Below are 19,800 nucleotides of genomic sequence, written 5' to 3'. Positions count from 1 at the left end.
AATGCCTTCTATGCTGGGCCAGCTGCTGAGACCCAGTGCAAAGCTGCAGCGAGGCCAGCAGGGTTCTGTCCAGAAAAACCCACTGGACTAAACTTTTCTCCTCAGGGAGGAATCAAAAGAATATTTGACTAACATGTAAATTTTTTAGACTTATTTATTTTATGTGTATGTGTGTTTTGTTTTTGTCTGAACTATATGTATGTGCACCACATGCATGCCAGGTCATTATGAAGGTCAGAAAAGGTGACTGGATCTTCTGGAACTGGAGGTACACATGCTTGTGAGCTGTCAGTTGCTGTTGGGAACTGAATACAGGTGCTGTACACGAACAGCCAGTACTCTTAAACACTGAACCGGCTCTACCCCTAAATGTGTACATTTTAAGGGCTTTTCTGGAAATAAAAATAACTATTAAAAAATTAATAAACACTACTGTAGATAGGTTTTTCTTTTTTTCAGGGAGGGAAATATAAAGAAATAAAAATCACCTGTAATCCTCTGTAATCAGTGACTAACACTTTGATATACTGGAGCACTAATAGGCTGATGGAGAGACTCTCTGTGTGAATCACCCAAAGTATGACTCAGTTTCCAGATTGAGCCTGAGTGACAGAAACTTACCAGTGACTTACACAGGACAGATGCTTACAGCATTCCTGTGTAAACCAAGTACAGAGATAAATAGCTCAGGGTTGGTGTAGTGGGTTCAGGTTCCTGTTAGCATGTTGTAACATGTGACTTCATGTTCCAATATGAATGCCTGCTTAGGCCGTTATATCCCTATCCTAGCCAACAAAAAAGGGGTGGAGGCAAAGAAAGGCATGCCCCTCTCCTTTGGATGAATTCTTAAGGTGCATATACCACTTTGGTTTCCCTTGGCTGAGATTTCTTTTCATAGCTATGTCTGATTACAAGTGAGATTAGCAAATAGTCTCTGTTCCATATAGCCACAATCACACCTTAGATTTAATATCCTAATGTAAACAGATCTGTGGTTGCTTTGCTTTTCTTTCAACAGGGTTTCTGTGTGTAGATCAGGCTGGCTTCAAACTGAGAGACTCATCTGCCTTTGCCTCCCCAGTTCTGGTATAAAGGAATGAGCAACCAACATGTGGCCAGTTGGTTTGCTTATAGCCATGACAACATACCTGCTGAAAGCAACTTAAGGGAAGGCTTACTTTGTCTCAGGGTTTGAGGGTATAGTCATGGCAAGAGTGTAAGGCAACCAGTCATATTGTATCCACTGTCAGGAAACAGAGCAGTTACACTGGTTGCTGTCTCCTTTTTATTCAGTCCAGAACACTATCTGTGAAATAATCCTTCCACAACAGGTAAATCTCTCTGGAAGCACCCTCATGGACATGCCAGCAGTTTGTCTTCTAAGTGATCCTAAAGCCCTTGAAGTTGATGATCAAGATTAACCTTCACAAGGTGACAAGTGTCACTGTGAAAAGCTTTTCATTTTGAGAATAGTCAACTGTGAGTATTTCACAGGATGGCACTGAGCATTCACTCCGACAGTGAGCACTGAGCACGGGTTTACTTCCCAGTATGTGGGTTCTGGGACTAACTCAGATCATCAGACTTGGTAGCAGGTATATTTACCCTATAAGCCATCTTGCCCACTCTTAGTTTATTTGAGGAAGCTCTTACTATGTAGTCCAGGCTGGCCTCATTCACAGGAGTTCTTTTATCTCAGCTTCCTGAGGGCCTGAGTTACAGGCACAAATGCCCTGTGCCTTCTCTATTTCTCCTCCTTTACAAACCAACAACAAAAAGTGGCTGGTGTTTAAAGAAAATAGTCACAAGTACAGAAATAAGAATTCCATGTGGTGGAATGGTGGGATGATGCCTGCTTGGAATGTTTTGTTGCTTTTGTTTTGTTTTATGCCGAAATAGCAAGAATTTGCTCAGAGATCCTGTCTGTCTCAAAGAAATAAAAGCATTATAGCTGTGGAAATTGCTAGAACTCTGACACCCAGTGTCCAAAGCAAGCACACTTGTGTCAAAATCCACCTTTGACATGACAGGTAAGCTAAGGCAGAGTGGGGCATTGGCCACTTAGCAGACTTTTCTCTGAGGGAATAAAACTTAATCCTCTGGGACTGGTGAGGCCATCAAAAAGGGTGAGGTAACACACATATACACAGACACACATCTGGTGGATGAAGCAAACCTCAACAAGCTCCAACAACTTTACATATATATATATATATATATATTTTCTTTTTCACACATTTGGTGGATGGAGCAAAGCTCCAACAACTTTATTTTTTCTCCCATAGCTTATATATCCCAGCAAAATCTCTCAAGCAGTACAAAAAACACAGTGTGGTTATGTTCTATTTTTCTTTAAGTAAACAATTATAATGAATGTATGTAAGAATCAACTTATTCCCCAATTCCCTAATACCCTCAAATAATAATATGTTTTACATATTATGGATTTAAAAAACCCAGATAATTCCCAAGAACCCGCACACATTCATAACTAAGCAACTTGCTATAGATTAATAAAAGCAAGCAAGGTAATTTTCTCAGCTACTTTGTTGTACTGGCAGGCTGTGATTTGCAGTCACAAAGAAAGGATCAATTTTTTTATAATTTATCTTTAAAAGTAATCTTATAAAAATCTTAATCACAAATCTAAACTTTTATAAAGAAAAAACAATCATTTCTACTTTAAATCTTCAAGGTGCATACCTACTCATTAGCAATTTTTTTATTTTATCAGGAAGCTGAGGACAAAAATGGTTGATCACCAGCCCTGCTTTAGCAAGAAAAGCATGTCAACTAGTACTAGTTGGGCTGCCATTATTCTTTCTCCCTGACCTTAAAAACATCCCTTATTCAGTTATCAAAATTGTGCCTTTCTAAATTGATCCCCAACATTTTCTGTATCTAACCACTAACAAAAACATCTTAACCTGACTTCACTAACAATTTGTATCTCCAAATTCTTTCTAAGGATGGTGGACGTTAGAAACAATCTCCATCTTTCAGTTCTTTTTGAGAGTGGTGGTTGAATCGCTAATCTGCTCCAGCAACAGTGGAAGAGATCAATCGCTATTATTGTAAGTGCCAACAACACTGCCCAGGAGGGGCTGGAAACCCCTTAGAGTTTTCATACAATTCGTAGATTAGGATAGATGTGGTGACCACTAGAGCAACTGCAGGTGCAGGACAAGTAGTCCTTGTTCCCCTGCCTCTCCGAGCAAGCCACACCCATCATGGTTGTGCTAACCAGTGGGCTGTGTTCCATGACTTCTGAAGCCATTTTGCTGTTCATCTTGCACGGCCCCCAACATACTATCGTGTCCTCAGCCCACAGGCTGCATCCTTTAAAGGTGTGAGCTATGCCTTCATTGCTTTAGAAACCACAGTGCTCACATGGAAAAGGAAACGGCAAGAGTCATCATCCTCACAGGAAAGAGACAGTGCCTTGAGCTGTCCAGCCATTGGTCATGCATTTTTAGTGTGCTTTATCTTAAGTTTGGAAAGCTTTAGCATTGACCACACTTTGATTTTTTTTTTTCTCCACGAATTAAGATAGCTTAGTGAAGCATTATCTCTTAGGTTATATCGCTAAGACAAATGGGAAGGGGGGAAAGAAAAATAAATGGGTATGTAGGGTGGGGGTTATTTAACAATTAGAGATAAGGGAGAAGTAGGGTAATTTGCTTCCTTTTGCATAAGCAGTCACATGCATTGGTCTGAACTTTTCTCATCTGTTCTAATTAACTCCTTCACGTTTTTTCAGTCTCTGGTGCCAGGCAGCCTACAATCCCTAGCCAACCCTGACCTGTACCTTTTGCCGTTATTGTTCACTGGGAGCATTTCCTCCCCCTTCTGAGCATCTATTGGCTGGGGTATTGCTTTATAAAACTTCCCTCCGCATCTGGACTTGTTTTTTTGGAAATGCAAGGCACAGGACTAGGGTCCAAAGGAGTGAGAGCCCCGGGTGTCACTTACTCAGCTGTGTGTGGTCCCTCTTCACCCCCCCAGGCTGGAAGTACCTTTACTGTGTATATTACAGGTTTTTTACACACGTTCTGTAGACTTTCTGCCCCTCTTATCTTACCCAGCTGTGTAGTTAGTTTGACTGTGAACATGATGGGCACATTAACAGTTGTACAACATAGAATCAAGCTAAAAAGTGAAAGAAAGTACAAGATTAACAGATAAAATTGCAATATATTTAAAGAACTCTCTGACTAGAGGGCCTGGCCGAAAAGAATTTTAGTAGGAATGTCATAGTTGCAGATTCAGCACACTTAGCTCAGTGGCTCAGGGTGACAAAGCATAAAGTTCTTAACAAAAGGGTGCCCACCCCATTTCCCCTTCACAGCAAGAATCCTGTGCATCCTTGCTGGTACATAAAAGGTCTTCTCGAGAACTGCTGTTACTGAGGGCAGTGCTTTGTTGGAGGGGAGCCGGAGTGGAGAAAAGCTTATTAGCCTCTGCTGTACTAAGTTTCTCTTATCATTAAGGCTTAAGTAATGGAATTCCTCCCAATGTGTTCATTGTATAAGCACATGTATAGAATTTTAAAAGCATCTTTGTATTAAAAGAAAACTGAGAAATGATTTAGTTAAATCTCATTTGTCCACTGAGAAATTTGAAACCTAAAGGATTTTTGGCTTCTACTCAAGGTAGTCCTCCCTTAGAGACAGAGTAAGAACTACTCTATATGGAAGTCACTTGATATACTGGATGCTGTGATACACAGCCCCTCAATAAAAACCGCTAGTTTGTTTGCTTTTGTTTGTTTGTTTAAGCCAAAAATATTTCACTTTGGAAGAAAGTTTAAAAAGTTAAATGTGTCTTTAATATCACCAACAATACTTACCTGTTTGCTGTAGAGACATTCTATGCAGGGGTGGGCTTCTTCAGAAACCTGCATGTAGACATGTATAGCAGCATTATTCATAATCACAGAAAATGTGTAGACTTTCTGTACCACACTGCTCTTAGGTACAAGCCAAATACCCATCACTGTGGATGCATGAGCTGATTCTCTTACATCCATACAGTGAGGCTGATGAGCTGTCTATACGTGCAGCGAGGACGAGTCAGCAGTGCACGCAGACTTCCAGTTGTTGCCCTGCATGCTGGCTAGCGTATCTTTCTAAGGATCACTGTCGACTGACATTTTATTTACTGACCAGTGTCATCTTCAATGAGTGCCTGTTAAAGTCTTTGCTCTCCTTGTTGTGTCGTTTGTACCTTAGCAAGTTGTAAGAGGTGGGTGGTTGATTGGGTCAGGGTCTTGGTGAAGCCTAAAGTGGCCTACAACACCACTGTAGCCCAAACTTTAGAACTTGGGACCCTTTCACCTCCGTCTCGCCAGTGCTTAGATCACAGTTGCCACCACACAAAGCAAAGACCTTGGCGCCTCCCCCCACCCCCCTGTCTTAACATGTATTAACTCTATATGACAAGTTTCACTGTGACATTTCCACACATGTACACAATGTTATTTTAATCGTATTCCCCCCTTCCCTGTTTGCCCTCTCCTAGTCCTGCTGATCTCCTCCTTCCTGACTTCCCAGCCAGCATCTTTACCAGCTCAGTGTACGGCCTTTTAGAGCACACCACTATTTAAAAAGATTTAGCTCTCTTGGGTATCCTTTTCTCCAAGTCCAGCACAAGATGGATGCTGCATTGACTCAGCATGCTGACTCTCTAGCACGCACTACCCTAGATCCAAGTTCTGCTCCGCTGCTTTTTTTTTTTTTTTTAAACTCTTTAAAACATTATTTATTCATTTATTTAATGTTTTATTTTATGTGTTTTGCCTGCATGTGTGTCTGTGTGAGAGTGTCAGATCCCAGAATTACAGACAATTGTGAGCTGCCATGTGGGTTCTGGGAATTGAACCGGGATCCTCTGGAAGAGCAATCAGTCCTCTCAACTGCTGAGCCATCCCTCCAGCAACTCTACTGGGCTTCTTACTGCTTTGGGATCTTGTGTACACTTCATGCCTGTGCTTCACTCTAGCTTCATCTATATAATAGGAAAATATTTCCTACTCAGGTTAAGGAGTTAAATGTAAATTATTTACAGGTGGTGATACCTAACAAACTCTAGGTCATAATGACCGCATAGCAAGCAAAACTACTTGCAGCAAGACTAGGGGGAAAGAGACAATGGGATACTTTGTGCCTCATCCATTTGCAGATGGCACACTTACCCAAAGCCAGTTAGCTGAAATCCAACTTGCCACATGATCACAGCTACCAACTTTGTAATTATTGTTTCTTTTTATGCAATTCTTAGAATTTCCTACCATTTTGGAAGACTTCTAGGAGATTGATTGTCTTTCGGATCAGGAGGTAAAGCTACCTGGTTGTCATTTTGAAAGCATTACATTTGTTGACATTTAAGGTCATAAATGTGATTTATAGTCTTGTTAGTAATGGATATAATATTCTAAAGACCCCATCCTTAAATAATTTTATCAAACATCCTCAAAACTAAAGCCACTTATCAAGTAGTTTACTTTTCTTGCTTAGGACCATTTAATTGCCTTTAGATAGCTACTGTAGTAGTTCTGTGGATGTTTTGGTGAAACTGTAGGATCCAGATGGTATTGACTGTAATGTACCAGCAGAACAAATCTGAGTTGTTAGCAGTGATGTACATAGGCACAGTGCTTTATGGAAAGCATTTTGGCAGCAGATTTTAAGAGCCATAAAATGCTTGTACTCTTTGACCTAGTTAATACCACTTCTGAGAATGCATGAAAGAAACAGTCCAGTATGGAAAAAACCTCCAACACCATGTGATCAGCACAGCCATTTTTATAACTGAGTGCCTGTGCAAACTTAGGTGTTCAATTAAAAGGGAAAGATTTGCTGGCTAGTGATGAGATATTTGCATAACCAATGAACATATAATGTCATGTGACAGAGAAGAGGAAAACAGTCATGATGAGTTTTAAAAGCAGCACCCAAATTTTATAATAAATTACACCTTTAAATTTTTAAATTTATTTTATGTGTTGTGCCTGCATGTATATCTGTGTATACAGTATAAGCATACAGTACCCTCATCTTTTACATAAAGTGAAAGGAAATGCTTAAATAATTAGACAGTTATGACTTTAATACTTCTCTTTCCTCTACTTTTGAAGATTTTTGTAACATAGTTGTATATTTTAAAAGTGAAGATCCATGCTGACTTGGGCTTTTGTGGTTTGGTCTTGTAACCCTTACTACAGGTTAGCTGTGCTGTGGTCAGAGCCCATTAGAGGCCTTGTAGAGAGCATCTCTAGAGACAGTCGTCCCTGGGTGATCTGGGGTATGCTTCTCTACTGGTTGGAGGAACTTTTGGCCAGCACTGTCTCTGCAGTGATCCATGATGACCTCTGGGAAGCAGAAGGACCTCTTCATATGTCACCTCTTCTGACGCTGTAACATGTAGTTTCCTTGTCCTTGGAAATTAGGCAAATGGGAACAGGACCAGTCACCTTTCTTAAGTACTCTGAACACTTCTGCATACACATACAGCCCTTTGTCCGTTGATGACTGTAATAAATGATGCCTTGCCTAGAGTACCTTATTGAAGGAAGCAGACACACAGAAGTGAAAGTAAGGAAAGCAAGTGTGCCTTTATGTGGTGCTTTGAATGCGACTGGACCCCATGAGCTCATATGTTTGAATAATTGGCCCCCAGTCTCTGAAACTGTTTGGGAAGTATTAGGAGATATGTCCGTGTTGAAGGAGGTGTGGCACTGGGGGAGGCTTTTGAGATTTCAGAAGCCTAAACCATTCCCTGTTAGCTCTAGCTGACTCCTGGTTGTGTCCCAGGGTGTGAGCTCTCAACTACTGCTCCAGTGCCTTTCCTACCTGTTTGCTGCCTTGCCATGCTGGCCTTGGGTTCTAATCCTCTGAAACTGTAAACTCCAATTTAATAAGTTGCCTTGGTCTTGGTATTTTGTCAACACAGTTAGAAAGTAAGAACGATACCTTGTGAATAAAACAAGCTGACTAGGACAAGAACAAACTGGCTGCTCCAAGTTTTGGGCTCATTGTAACATCTGTTGGGGTGGCATAAAACTGTCCTACCCAGTGAGAACGGGAGCCATAAAACTTGTGCTCCAACTTCCTAGACCAACTGAGATTAAAAACAGACTAGTGTTTCCATTAAAAGTTGTTCTGTGTGATCTAAAACTCAGGGTGGGTGTTTGTGATGAGGGGAAACTATTTATCATGTGAGCTTACCTTTTAGCTTTCATTATCTTTGGGCTAAGAAGTAATTGTTAATTGTCATAATGTCTGCTGTTATCAGTTTAGCCTTCAGGTCTGTTGCTGGTTCAGTTTCTGACTTTGACTCATCTTTAACCTAATAGTTACAAGCCACAAGCTGCTCTTCGGGTCATTTGCAGCTAAGCAGTGACTAGGTTGAGGGATGTTACTTGCTAAAAGGTTAGCAGTAGAACATTTCCTCTGCCTCCCCTCCCATTTTCTTCTTGACTTGTCCCCAAGGAAGCTTACACAGCACTAAGCTTCTTGGTCCTTGGCGTTAATATTTTAAATATGCAAACAGTTTAAAACAAGTGACCATTTCCTGTACTGTCCTCTGAGGAAAAGTAGAAAGTTCCTACATGTTACAAAGAGCACGCAGAGCTGTATACACCTAAAAGACTTTCCTGAGTAATGGGTGGCTGTGGGAAGCTGGGTGTGGATGTTACATTGCTCTGACTTGTCCTTGTGTTAGATGAGAGGACTAAGAGCATGGCTTGCAGTTCACTGGAATCTTTTCCAAAATTGCTTGAGTCAGAGAAGTTCTTTTATTCCTTCTTGAAGATGGCCGATGGATCTTGAGAAACAACTCAGCCCATAAAATGTGTATCCTACAAACATAGGGACCTGCACTCGTATCCCCAGCTGGTTATGGTAACATTCATCTGTAATCTGAGTGCTGAGTAGACAAAGATGAGAGATCCCTGGCCAGGTCAGCTTGCTGACTAGCCAGCCTCACCAAATCCATGAGCTTCAGCCTCAGTGACAGACTCTTGTCTCAAAGAAGTAAAGGAGAGCAACTGAGGCAAGCACCCACAAACACAGCAACAGTACTGACAGAGGACTCCCCAAATAGGAAAGTTTCCATGCATCATGCATCCTTCTGTTTACACTGAGAAGGGCATGAGATTTCAGGTCAGGGCATTGTCTTGGCAAACCTTGGGGAATGAATTTCATTTGGTAGTTTTCATGGTAAAAGTCTTCCCCACTACCCTACTCACACCCCTTTCCCCCTTACTGGCTCCCTTCTTCTTCCCCCACATAGTCTCCAATTCCACTTCATGTAACATATATTCCTCTGCCCTCTCCTGCTCCCTCAAGATCTCCAAGTCTGGCTTATTTCATTTAACATAGTGATCTCCAAGTCTGTCCATTTTCCTATTAATTCCATGATTTCTTTTCCCTTTACAGCTAAATAAAATTTCATGACCCATTTGTACCACATTTTCTTTATCCATTCATCTCTTCTTGGGTATTTACACTTGTTACAGGCTTTTAGCTGTTATGCATATGGCAGCAGGAAAACCAGGTGTGTAAGTGTCTCTGTGGCTTATGGTTGACTTTGGGTCGGATCCTTTGGCCATATGCCCAGGAGTGGCGTAGCTGACTCGTGGCAGTTCTCCTTAGGTTTTTAACTCCATGCCACCTGGACCAGTTTACACGCCCCTCCTCACACCACCACCAGCACTTGTTGTCTTTGTTTGGGCTTTTATTTTATTTTTTTTAGATTGGGTCATAATAAGATGCCTAACTGGCCTCAGATTTGTGTTGCTTCTCATGCCTCTGCCTCAACGTACTGGGACGGCAGGCAGACACTACCATTATCAGCTTGTTCCATTAACAAGAGTCATTGTGACTGGGGTGTGCTAGAATCCAGAAGCGTTTCTATTTGTTTTTCCATAATAGCAAAATACGATGAACACTTTTTAAAATGTGTATTGGTCACTTGTATTGAGAAGTTTCTGCTAAGTTTATTAGTTCATTGACCAGTTAAATTATTTAATGTTTTAATTTTTGCAGTTCTATATATATTCTAGCTATGACTCCCCTGTCTGATGTGTAGTCTGCAACAATTTTCTAGAAAAGCCACTATTTAAAGGTAGAGAAACTCAAACATAATTTGAGGACTCAGTGAGTTTCATTGTCTATTCCCTTGGAATATTGCACTTGGGTGCAGAGGGACAGTAGGCATCTGTGAGCCCATAGGCAGATGGGTACATGCCTGAGTCATGTGCTTTGAACAACTATGACCTATCCCAGACTGTTAGGATCTGAGACTGTTGCGTATTTTACAAGAGAAAAGGATGTCACATTGAAGGTTAGCTGAGTACACGCATTGCCCTTATGGGAGAGATGACATCACATAGGAAGTTAGCTGAACTTACACACTGTTTTTATGAAAGAAGATGTCACATAGAAGGCTAGCTGAGTCACACATTGATGTCACATACAAAGCTAGCTGAGCTCACACTGTGTTCTTAATGGAGAAGATGATGTCATATAGAAGGCTAGCTGAGCTCACACTCTGTTCCTAAGGGAGAAGATGATGTCACATAGAAGGCTATCTGAGTTCACACACTGTCCTCCTTGGAGAAGATGACATCACATAGAAGGCTAGCTGAGCTCATACACTTTTCTTATGGGAAAAGATGATGTCACATAGAAGGCTAGATGAGTCATACACTGTTCCTAAAGGAGAAGATGACTGCTTTTAACTTACTTCACTTTCGAGGCTGTTTCTATAACTGATTTTTTTTTTTTTTTCTAGTATTGCCTGTCAGGGCACCCAACTTTACCATGCAACGTGCTCAAATTCAAATCCACCACAATTATGTTGGACTGCGGACTGGACATGACTTCTACCCTCAATTTCCTTCCTTTGCCTCTTGTTCAAAGGTATGTGCTGATGCATCCTGAGATAAAATGAGCTTTAGTTCCCTGAAAGATGGGACTCATTACTATGAACATTACTGATACCATGTGTGGTCTCAGATATTTGCTTTACCCCCTTAAAACTGTTTTATCAAAATAATTTCCTTTGGATGTGTTGGTAGAAAGTACTCCATTGATTTATTGATTAGCTCCTTTATTCCAACTTCTGGGCCTCTGCAAAATGTTTCTGCAACTGCACAGTGTAACAGAGGTCATGTATATTTTATCTGTCTTCCTAATTCATGTAAGAGCTAACAAATGACTAACTGATGAGCCCCAGAATTGAATTTTAGGATCATTTAACTGCCTTTTCAGGGTCCTGATGGAAAGAGGCTGGCGTTTCTTTTCTGTGCATTGTTTTCATATTAGTCAATGTGTGTGTGTGTGTGTGTGTGTGTGTGTGTGTGTGTGTGTGTGTGTGTCTGTCTGTCTGTCTGTCTGTCTGTCTCTGAGGGTACATGTGTGTATGTGTGCGTGAGTATATGCATGTATCTGTGTTTCTCCCCAATCCATGTCTTAAGTCACCTAGATTGCCTTGCCCCTATAATCAGCGTTGTTAACACTAAACTAAGATTTTAAGAAACTAGTTTCTCATGTTGTTTCTACTTAGAAAGAGCAGTTTGTAAGAAAAGTGGCTTTTAGAATCAGATATGCTCACAAGAAAAAAAAAGATAACCACATATAAAAGATGAGATTGAAAAGCAATATGAACAAATTGAAGAGCTTAAAAGAACAGCAAACTGAGTAAGCCATCTAGTTCATCTCAGTCCTTCTTGAAGACAGCACCAAGTGCAGTGACTATTCACACAACAGCCCAGGCACCATCTAAGAAAATCATAATCAACCACTGATTTTTTTTTTCTGAAATAAAATGTATAACAAAGGACTGTGGGGACAAGGTCACAGATAATTTCAGATTACATTTTATACAAAGTTGATGGGATTCGCTGATAACTATACTCAGCACTTTAAATACAGGTATTATCCAAGACTGGGGAGGATGCTTATTTACTTAGCTGGCAGGTTACTTATTTAAAGAAATGGATACTCTTGTCTTTTTTCCCCACACAGAACAAAATACTTATTATTTTGGTGTTTATTAAAAATCTGTCCTATGTGGGACCAGGGTTACTGACATCACAAAACTGATTCCTTTCCCTCAGAGAGCTGAAGTTTGTCACCTGGGAAAGGTAGTGCACAGCTGGAGACTGCCTGTACTGGAGATGAACAAACACTTCTAGTCTATGATAACTACCTTCTGTAAACACCATGAAGGTTTTTACAGAGGAGGCACCTGCTGTGTAGGCTCATGAATTTGACTACTAAAACAGAATTGGCCAGACAGCACCAGCTTTTCGCTGTCCTTCCTGCTCATCCTCTGTCACCAGCACTGAGGAGGAGGGAAAGCCACAGCCATCCTCTCCTGCCCTTCTTTTAAACTTCAAAGGGAGGTAATACTCCTGGATGGCAGGCAGTTCTTGGGGTTCTTTCTAAAAAGTGTCTCTTGGGACTAGGAAGACAGTTCACCGGCTAAAACACTTCCTGTGCAAGTGTGAGGCCTGGACCCACATAGGAGCCAGGCAGGCATGGCCACTGCTTATAATCTTGATGTTGAGGAGGCAGAGCCAAAGAGCCCCTGGGACAGGCTAGCTAGGCTAGAGCTGAACCTGTGAGCACTGGGCTAGTAGGGAAAGTGGGAGGGATCACAGAGGCATCCGCCTCTGGCCTCCACATGAAGATGCACAGCACACCACACCACACAAACACATGGTTTTAAAGTGTCTCCTGCCCGCCAGCCAGAAACTTTGTGACACATTTGCTTGAAGTAAGTATATTCAGTGTTCTCTCCCTGTCCCGTTACCCTGCTTTATGTTTATAGCTCTTCCTGTTACATTACTTCATATATGCATATTAACTTCTCCTCTACTGAAGATGTTTTATAAGGACAGGGATTTTGTTTCTACTGCATCCTCAGCACTTAGACCAAATCTTGGCCTGTAACAGAAGCTCAGAAAATATTTGGCTTTGTGAGTGAATCACTCTCCTCCTTGGAGCCCATGCTGTCTGACCTGCTCAGAGGCTTTTAATTACTAAAGTGTCATTGTTAAATTATTGTACCTCTGCTGTAGTGCAAATTTGGGGTGGGGTGTCCATGCCTGTGGCATGCTCAGGGTTAAACTCAGGACCCTGCACATGCTAGCAAGCTCTTCTAACTGAGCTGCATCTCCAGACCAGATGGCCCTCAAGCTCATAATCCTCCTGCCTCAACCTCCCCATTGCTAAGATCACAGGTGTGCATCACCACACCTGGCTGACTTTTTAAGTCTTTGTCTGAATATGTTTGTATTTCTTCATTTGACCAAATGAGCTTTCATTATACAGTATTTATAGCAAAAACATAGGGGAATTTGTGATCCAGGATCCTGTATTGATCACACACTGTATTCAGTTGTTTGGTTTTGAGCCCCCTTCAATCTGGAAGAGCTTCTCAGTCTATCTGTTTTAATGACCTTGGTGTTTTTAGATGTACAATTATTTTATATAGTCTTCTAACATGGGTGTATTTGATGTTACTCATAATTGGGTTGGAGTTATTATTCTCTTATCAGAAGACAGGATTCCATCCTCCCCAGAGTCATCCTGCAGAAATGCAAGCCTAAGCTTGTCTGACCTCTCAGTATTTTGTTTGTCTCACTGCTCTTATGACCCTTCAGCTCTTCACTCTTGGTGGGCCCTAGCTTTCTCCTGGTTTCTACTAGCATGGTAAAAATGCCTGCTGCCTTCCTGTAGCTCTCCACACCCACACCCTCTACGGTTCCCCTGGACCCTGGGGCTCTAGACCTCAGTGGGATCATATGGATAGGGAAGTCTCTTGATCCTGCCTAGACTGGTCCTTGCTAGGCATCTTCTATGCTACTACGGCTACTATCTTGGTGCCTCGTCCTCCAAGCAGCTTGTTCTCTGGCTGTTGTCTTGCCTGTCTTATGGGAGGACAGGTGTGTTCCATCCGCAGTCAGGGTGCCCTACAGCACTGGCTCCTCCCTGTCTTCTACACTTGATAGAGTAGAGAAATGAGCTCAGTAAAACAGTGTAACAAGTGCTCAGTAAAACAGTGTTGTGCCCATTTCGTGAATCCAAACGACCACTAGGAGCTGATTTTAGTGCTCAAGCTTGGGCCACACCGCTGTCTCTGATGCAGCAGGATGGGAGGGTGAAGCTCCAAGCCCAGTTTCAAGCAGGCATTTATAGAGGTGAGCTCACAATCAAGGGGGTTTCTAGCCTGGCACACATCTAGGGGGTGGGGTCTATTATGGAATTTTGTTGCCCTTTAAAATAATTGGCTGGTGCTGGGATCCAAATCATAAACTTAACTTGTGCTTTCCTCCTGATTTGGTGGTTGTTAGGGAGTAACGGGCCAGGTGCAGGCTTGTTAGAGAGTAACCTGGAAATTAGTGCTAGGTGCAAGTTTGTTGGAGAGTAACCTGGAAACTGGTGCTAGGTGCCAGCTTGTTGGTTAATTCAACCTTAGGCCATGTTTCTCTAAGATAGAGTCTGAACCCAAGATCTGGTCTCAGGAGTAAGTGTATCTTGTCTTTGTTGTTGTTATCTTCTGATTTAAAGATGTATGCACTTCATACTAGGAAATCGTTTTTTAAAAATCTTAATAAAAAATTAATAGTATCCTTTGTGTCAAAGAAATGGTTCTAAAATAGTTAAATATCATGTGTTCGTCACCGATCATCATTTTTCTAATTTTTTCTCCTGAATTACTGGCATTTTCAGATTTCTAGTATATACAGCAAAGTCCAATTACTAGGAATAAATGGTTGATTTTTAATTTCTTTTAGTGTGTGTGTGGGATGTGTATGTGGCCGTGACATGCATACAGTACATGCATGAAGGTCAGGAGATATCTTTCAGAACTTGCGTCTCTCCTACCGTGGAATCTGCGGGTTGAACTCAAGTTTCAGGTCTGCCTGGCAAGCACTTTTACTGCAAACCTCTCTTGCTGGCCCGTTTTTTTGTAGTTGTTGTTGTTTTGGTTTTGGTTTTTTAATTCAGCCTTTATAATGTACACTGAGTTAGTCTCACCATCTAGAAAACCATTTACCTGGATAGGAAGTCATCTTTTATAACTCTTAGGAAAGAGTAGCTTCATTTTCCATAATTAGAAACTTAAGCCATGGGTGACAAGTACGAAGCTTCTTTTCTTTTCTTTCTTTTTTTTCTTTCTTTCTTTCTTTCTTTTTTTTTTTTTTTTTTTTTTTTTTTTTTTGTTGTTGTTGTTGTTGTTGTTGTTGTTGTTGTTTTTTGAGACAGGGTTTCTCTATAGCCTTGGCTGACCTGGAACTCACTCTGTAGACCAGGCTGGCCTCTGCCTCCCAAGCGCTGGGATTAAAGGCGTGCGCCACCACTGCCCAGCTGTACCAAGCTTCTTAAATTGTAGATTGGGACCCTACACAATTGATTGTGAAAGTTGTAGTAGATTTGGCAAAAGTAAAAGGTTTCTGAATGTCCAATGACCAAAAATTAATTCAGAGTCAAATGGAGTTCTTAGCTGCACTCACCTGTGCTGCCTCATGCGCCTTCACTGCAATCAGGTCCTAAGTACACAACATTGTGTTCTTCAGTCCGGTCCTGAGTACACAGCATCATGTTCTGCAGTGCCCATGCACACTGCCTGTATCACCTCCACCCCAGTTGACTGCATGTCATGAACTGCAATCCTTTTATTATATATACAGGATTTTTCATTCTTATGAAAACATAATGGTTTAATTACAGAAAACAAAGACTTAATATTTTCCTGCCATACTTATGTGCAAGTATGAGATTCATACATTAATGAAGTTAGTAAATCCAAATGTATCTTTGGATTGTATTGTGTTAGAATGTTTGATTTTAAAGTGGTGACACATACCGTTAGTCCCAGCACTTAGGCAGAGACAGGCAGATCTCTGTGAGTTCAAGGCCAGCCTGGTCTACAGAGAGAATTCTAGGAAGCCAGGACTGTTACATAGAGAAACAGGTAGGGTGACTCAGAGGATAAAGGTACTTGCTGCCAAAGCTGTAGTCCCAGCACTTAGGCAGAGACAGGCAGATCTCTGTGAGTTCAAGGCCAGCCTGGTCTACAGAGAGAATTCTAGGAAGCCAGGACTGTTACACAGAGAAACAGGTAGGGTGACTCAGAGGATAAAGGTACTTGCTGCCAAAGCTGATGACCTGGCTTGATCTCAAGGGCCCTCCTGGTGAAAAGAAAGAGCCCACTCCTGAAAGTTATCCTTTGATTACATGAATGCCATGGTACATATGCAACCCCTGACACACACACGCATACAGAATAAACACAATTACAATTTTACATTGCTGTTTGAGTTGCTGGCTTAAGTTTCATAAGCCTGTTGGATGGAGTGAGGATAGAATGTCCAACAATTTCTGAAATGGCCCTGTTTCTGTCATTTATTAAATCATGTATTCATGCACAGCATCGTTCTCAACACTGATGATTACAGTATTAAAATGTTGATCAACCCTGAAAAAAATGTTGAAGATACCTGCTTTCTACAGAATCAGTTATTTAGCCAAGACTTATTTATGTATGTAAAATCAAATAAGCATGGCCATCTTGTTAGTATGCAGATTTTCTCTGATCTTTAGTAGATGGTAAGATTATATGTATGCCAGAGGATTGTTTATGATTGTTAGTAAATGTTTGCTTTCAGTTCTTAACTTTAAAGATTTGTTTACTTTATTGTGTGTTGTGTACGCATGTGTCTGTGTGTACCTACATGAGTTTGCATGTACTGTGTGTATGCATGTACTTTCAGAAGCCAGAAGAAGACATTGAATAACCTGGAAATGTAGGTACAGGCAAATTTGAGACACTCAGTGTGGGTGCTGGGAACCTGGCCTAGGTCCTTCAAGAGCAAGACTCACTCTTCTGATCTATTTCTCCATTCCTATATCCTTAGTTTATATATCTGTATACATAGAATCACATACAAATTCAAATTTCTTGGGCAAAGGGGATCACAGGTAGAAAAGAGTTCCAGGTGACCTGGTGTGATCTACTTGTCAGCACTGAATCCAGACTGTTCATTTGCTTAGAATTCACAGCCCAGCATGTAACCTAAGTCAGTTTTGTCAACATCTGTGAAGCTACCCATTCTGCATCCACTCAGGATGGCTGTGGAACACAAACAAGATAAAGCCAAGATAGTTAGTGACTGGAAGCTCTAAAATGCTTTCAGTATTTCATCTGCACTCTTTTCTTTCCTTTCTTCATAAATTCTTTTAATTTCCTCAGTTCTGTTCTAAACTGTTCTTGTGCCACGTAGCCACCCTTTATTTTGATTTGGTAATACCAGGTATTAACCTGGAGCCATGCATGTGACAGACAAGCATCCTATCACCCAGACATTCTATTCCCAGCCCTGGGTGTTTTTAAGATAGTATCTGACTGCACAGCCTAGGCTGGCCTCTGAGTCACTGCCTCCGTCACAGAAACATACCATAATACCCAGCTGTTTTATTTTGTTTTATTGTGTAGTCTAAGCTGGCCTCAAACGTGCTACCCTCTTGATTCAGCTTCACAATTGTTGGGATTATAGGTTAGGACCACCACAGCCAGCTCTAAGATGGATTCTTAAAGTTAATACAACATGGTTAGTTCTCCTCTTTCAGTTAATTTGGGTAAGAACCAGTGCCAGTAACTTTTAACTGTTTTTAACTGTATGGTGAATATAAAGTCATCATGAATTCACTGAAGATTATAATGTATTCAAGATAATTCAATTTTTGTTTTGCAGCCCCAGGCTATCTAATCTTCCTGGATGGTCTCTGAAAGATGGAAATGCTTTTTTGGACAAGGTAATGTGTAAAACAAGAACTAGCCTGCTTGTGCACAGTGGAAGGCAGTCCTTCCTGTCAGAGCCATGCTGATGACTCAGGGAGGAGTGTGTTTTCATGTGTGTTCTCCCCCAAGCCCTGAGACTCATGTCAGGGGCTTTAATACTTGGTAATTGCTGTCTTTAAGTATCTTTAGAGACTGTCTGGGCTTGGCCTCAGGTCACATTTGTGTCTGTGAAAATCTTAAATAATTTGCAAATAATTTATCACCGGAAAAAGAAAACTGTCTACAGTTGTACCTAGGGTCACAAAGGTGATGCTTATTAGAGTTTGGTCAGATTATTAAATGATGAGATCCCAATGCTTTAAAAAAAAATTAAAACTGTGACATAGGCACACTTTGTCAGAGGTAGAAAATTAAAACCTGCAGAGTTTTTCCATGTCCTTCCATGGTCCTTTAAGTCATTCATCCTCACCTAAGCTTCAAAATTGAAAAGCTGAGTGACTTTAAACATCTTTCACATGATTCATCTGAGTAGGACAGTTACCACTTATAATGGACTGCTGAGGAAGTGTGGGCTTTGTTTCAGAATTAATTCCTATAGCTGCACCCCAGATTCAACTGCAAGCCAGGTGCATAATTTGAAACTAGATTTCCCTCATAGCTGACGATAACATTATGTGACATTCAGGAACCTATGTACCTGATTTCAACCTGGGTCTCCTGCTGACTATAAATCATTATCCCTGAGAGAGGCCCAGAAGCATTGCATTACCGCTGCATCGCGAGTGAAGTGACTTGCATGTGGATGTGGGAGTGTTTCATTAAAGGGGAATGGTGAGTGAGAGACAGTGACATTGTAAGTGTTCAGAATGGCAAATGTGCCTCCTGCAGATCTCAGAGACGTTATCATCCTCGGATAAGCACTGGTGCATAGCACTGTGAAGAGAAAGATCAGAGGGCCCTCTTAAGTCAGGCCAAGGTTTGAAACTGCCCACTGGGGCTCATTTTTAGCCTCATCTTGAAGGAGCTGGGAATCATCTACCTTTAAGCATAATTGCTTATTTGTTTTTAGTTAGTGGGTCCCTATAATTAAGAATTGTTTCTCTCTCTCTCTCTTTCTCTCTCTCTCTCTCTCTCTCTCTCTCTCTCTCTCTCTCTCTCTCTCTCAGCTCATCCTATCAGTAGTTACACAGTACTCATGTGAAAGGAGCAGCATTCAAGGGAAAGAAGCCTTGAAGACCCCAATAAATCCCTGAGAATAGTAATGTAGTTGACACCCTGTTTTCAAATAAAGGCATAGAGTAATTCTGATTGTGGTAAATTTGGATACATGTGTGTGACTATGTAGAAATCCTTGTTGGGTGACTTGTGAGAACTCGATAGAACTGAGGTTGTGTATTTCCCTTTCTGAAAAGAGTAAAGGCTTCTGTCAAGTCCTGCCTGGTTTGACTGGTTTGACTGTAAAGCTCTCGGCTCTGCTGGTGATGACCCAAAAACTCCACCGTGTGTTTACAGGTGCCAGCAGCTTTCTGGGCCATTGCAGCCTACCTGTTAGTGGCTCACTGGGGTCCCCAGCCTTTCCAGTTCAGTGTGCTCTGATATAATTGCAGCACTGTTATATGTGTGGCTTTGTCTAGGAGTTTTTCTTGATGCTACTCCTATGTGGAAACTAGCAGATTGAGGTTCTAGACTTCTTTCTTCTCAGTGGACTCGGGACTCTTTGATATGCTTCTGATCTGCCACATGGAAGTACATGAAGCTGTTCTAATGCAGTGTGGCCCCATAACATGTCCATTTCTAGATACCTCGCCTTCTGTTTACCGTCCACCCCCAATTCAGGAAAGCACAACCAGGAAAACAGCACCCTGTCTGAGCATCTGTTCTCAGCCTCCTTTCTCATAGTCAGCCCTTGGGAGAATCCAAACTGAGGTGTTTATGTAAATGTGGGCACTGGCATCTGAGGTAGGGAGGTGTATGATCCTGTCTTAA

The 19,800-nt window shown here is 41.4% G+C and overlaps 1 protein-coding gene across 4 annotated transcripts in view; it reads left to right on the top strand.

Annotated features, from left to right (window-relative positions):
• Positions 1-19,800, top strand: part of Ints9 (integrator complex subunit 9) — an 86,582-nt gene that overhangs the window by 13,986 nt on the left and 52,796 nt on the right. For 2 of the 4 annotated variants that reach the window (XM_034497348.2, XM_076930842.1), the window contains exons 2-3: positions 10,795-10,922; positions 17,768-17,828. In XM_034497348.2, coding sequence (XP_034353239.1) covers positions 10,795-10,922; positions 17,768-17,828 — 189 coding nt within the window. Of the gene's footprint in view, positions 1-2,968; positions 3,075-6,314; positions 6,336-10,794; positions 10,923-17,767; positions 17,829-19,800 lie in introns of those variants that run through there. The other 2 variants (XM_076930843.1, XM_076930844.1) reach the window with 2 other exon arrangements.

The sequence above is a fragment of the Arvicanthis niloticus genome, chromosome 3 (assembly GCF_011762505.2).
Source record: "Arvicanthis niloticus isolate mArvNil1 chromosome 3, mArvNil1.pat.X, whole genome shotgun sequence".
Lineage (NCBI taxonomy): Eukaryota > Metazoa > Chordata > Mammalia > Rodentia > Muridae > Arvicanthis > Arvicanthis niloticus.
The sequence above is the reverse complement of the archived record's forward strand: the minus strand, read 5'-3'. Positions and strand labels throughout refer to the sequence as shown.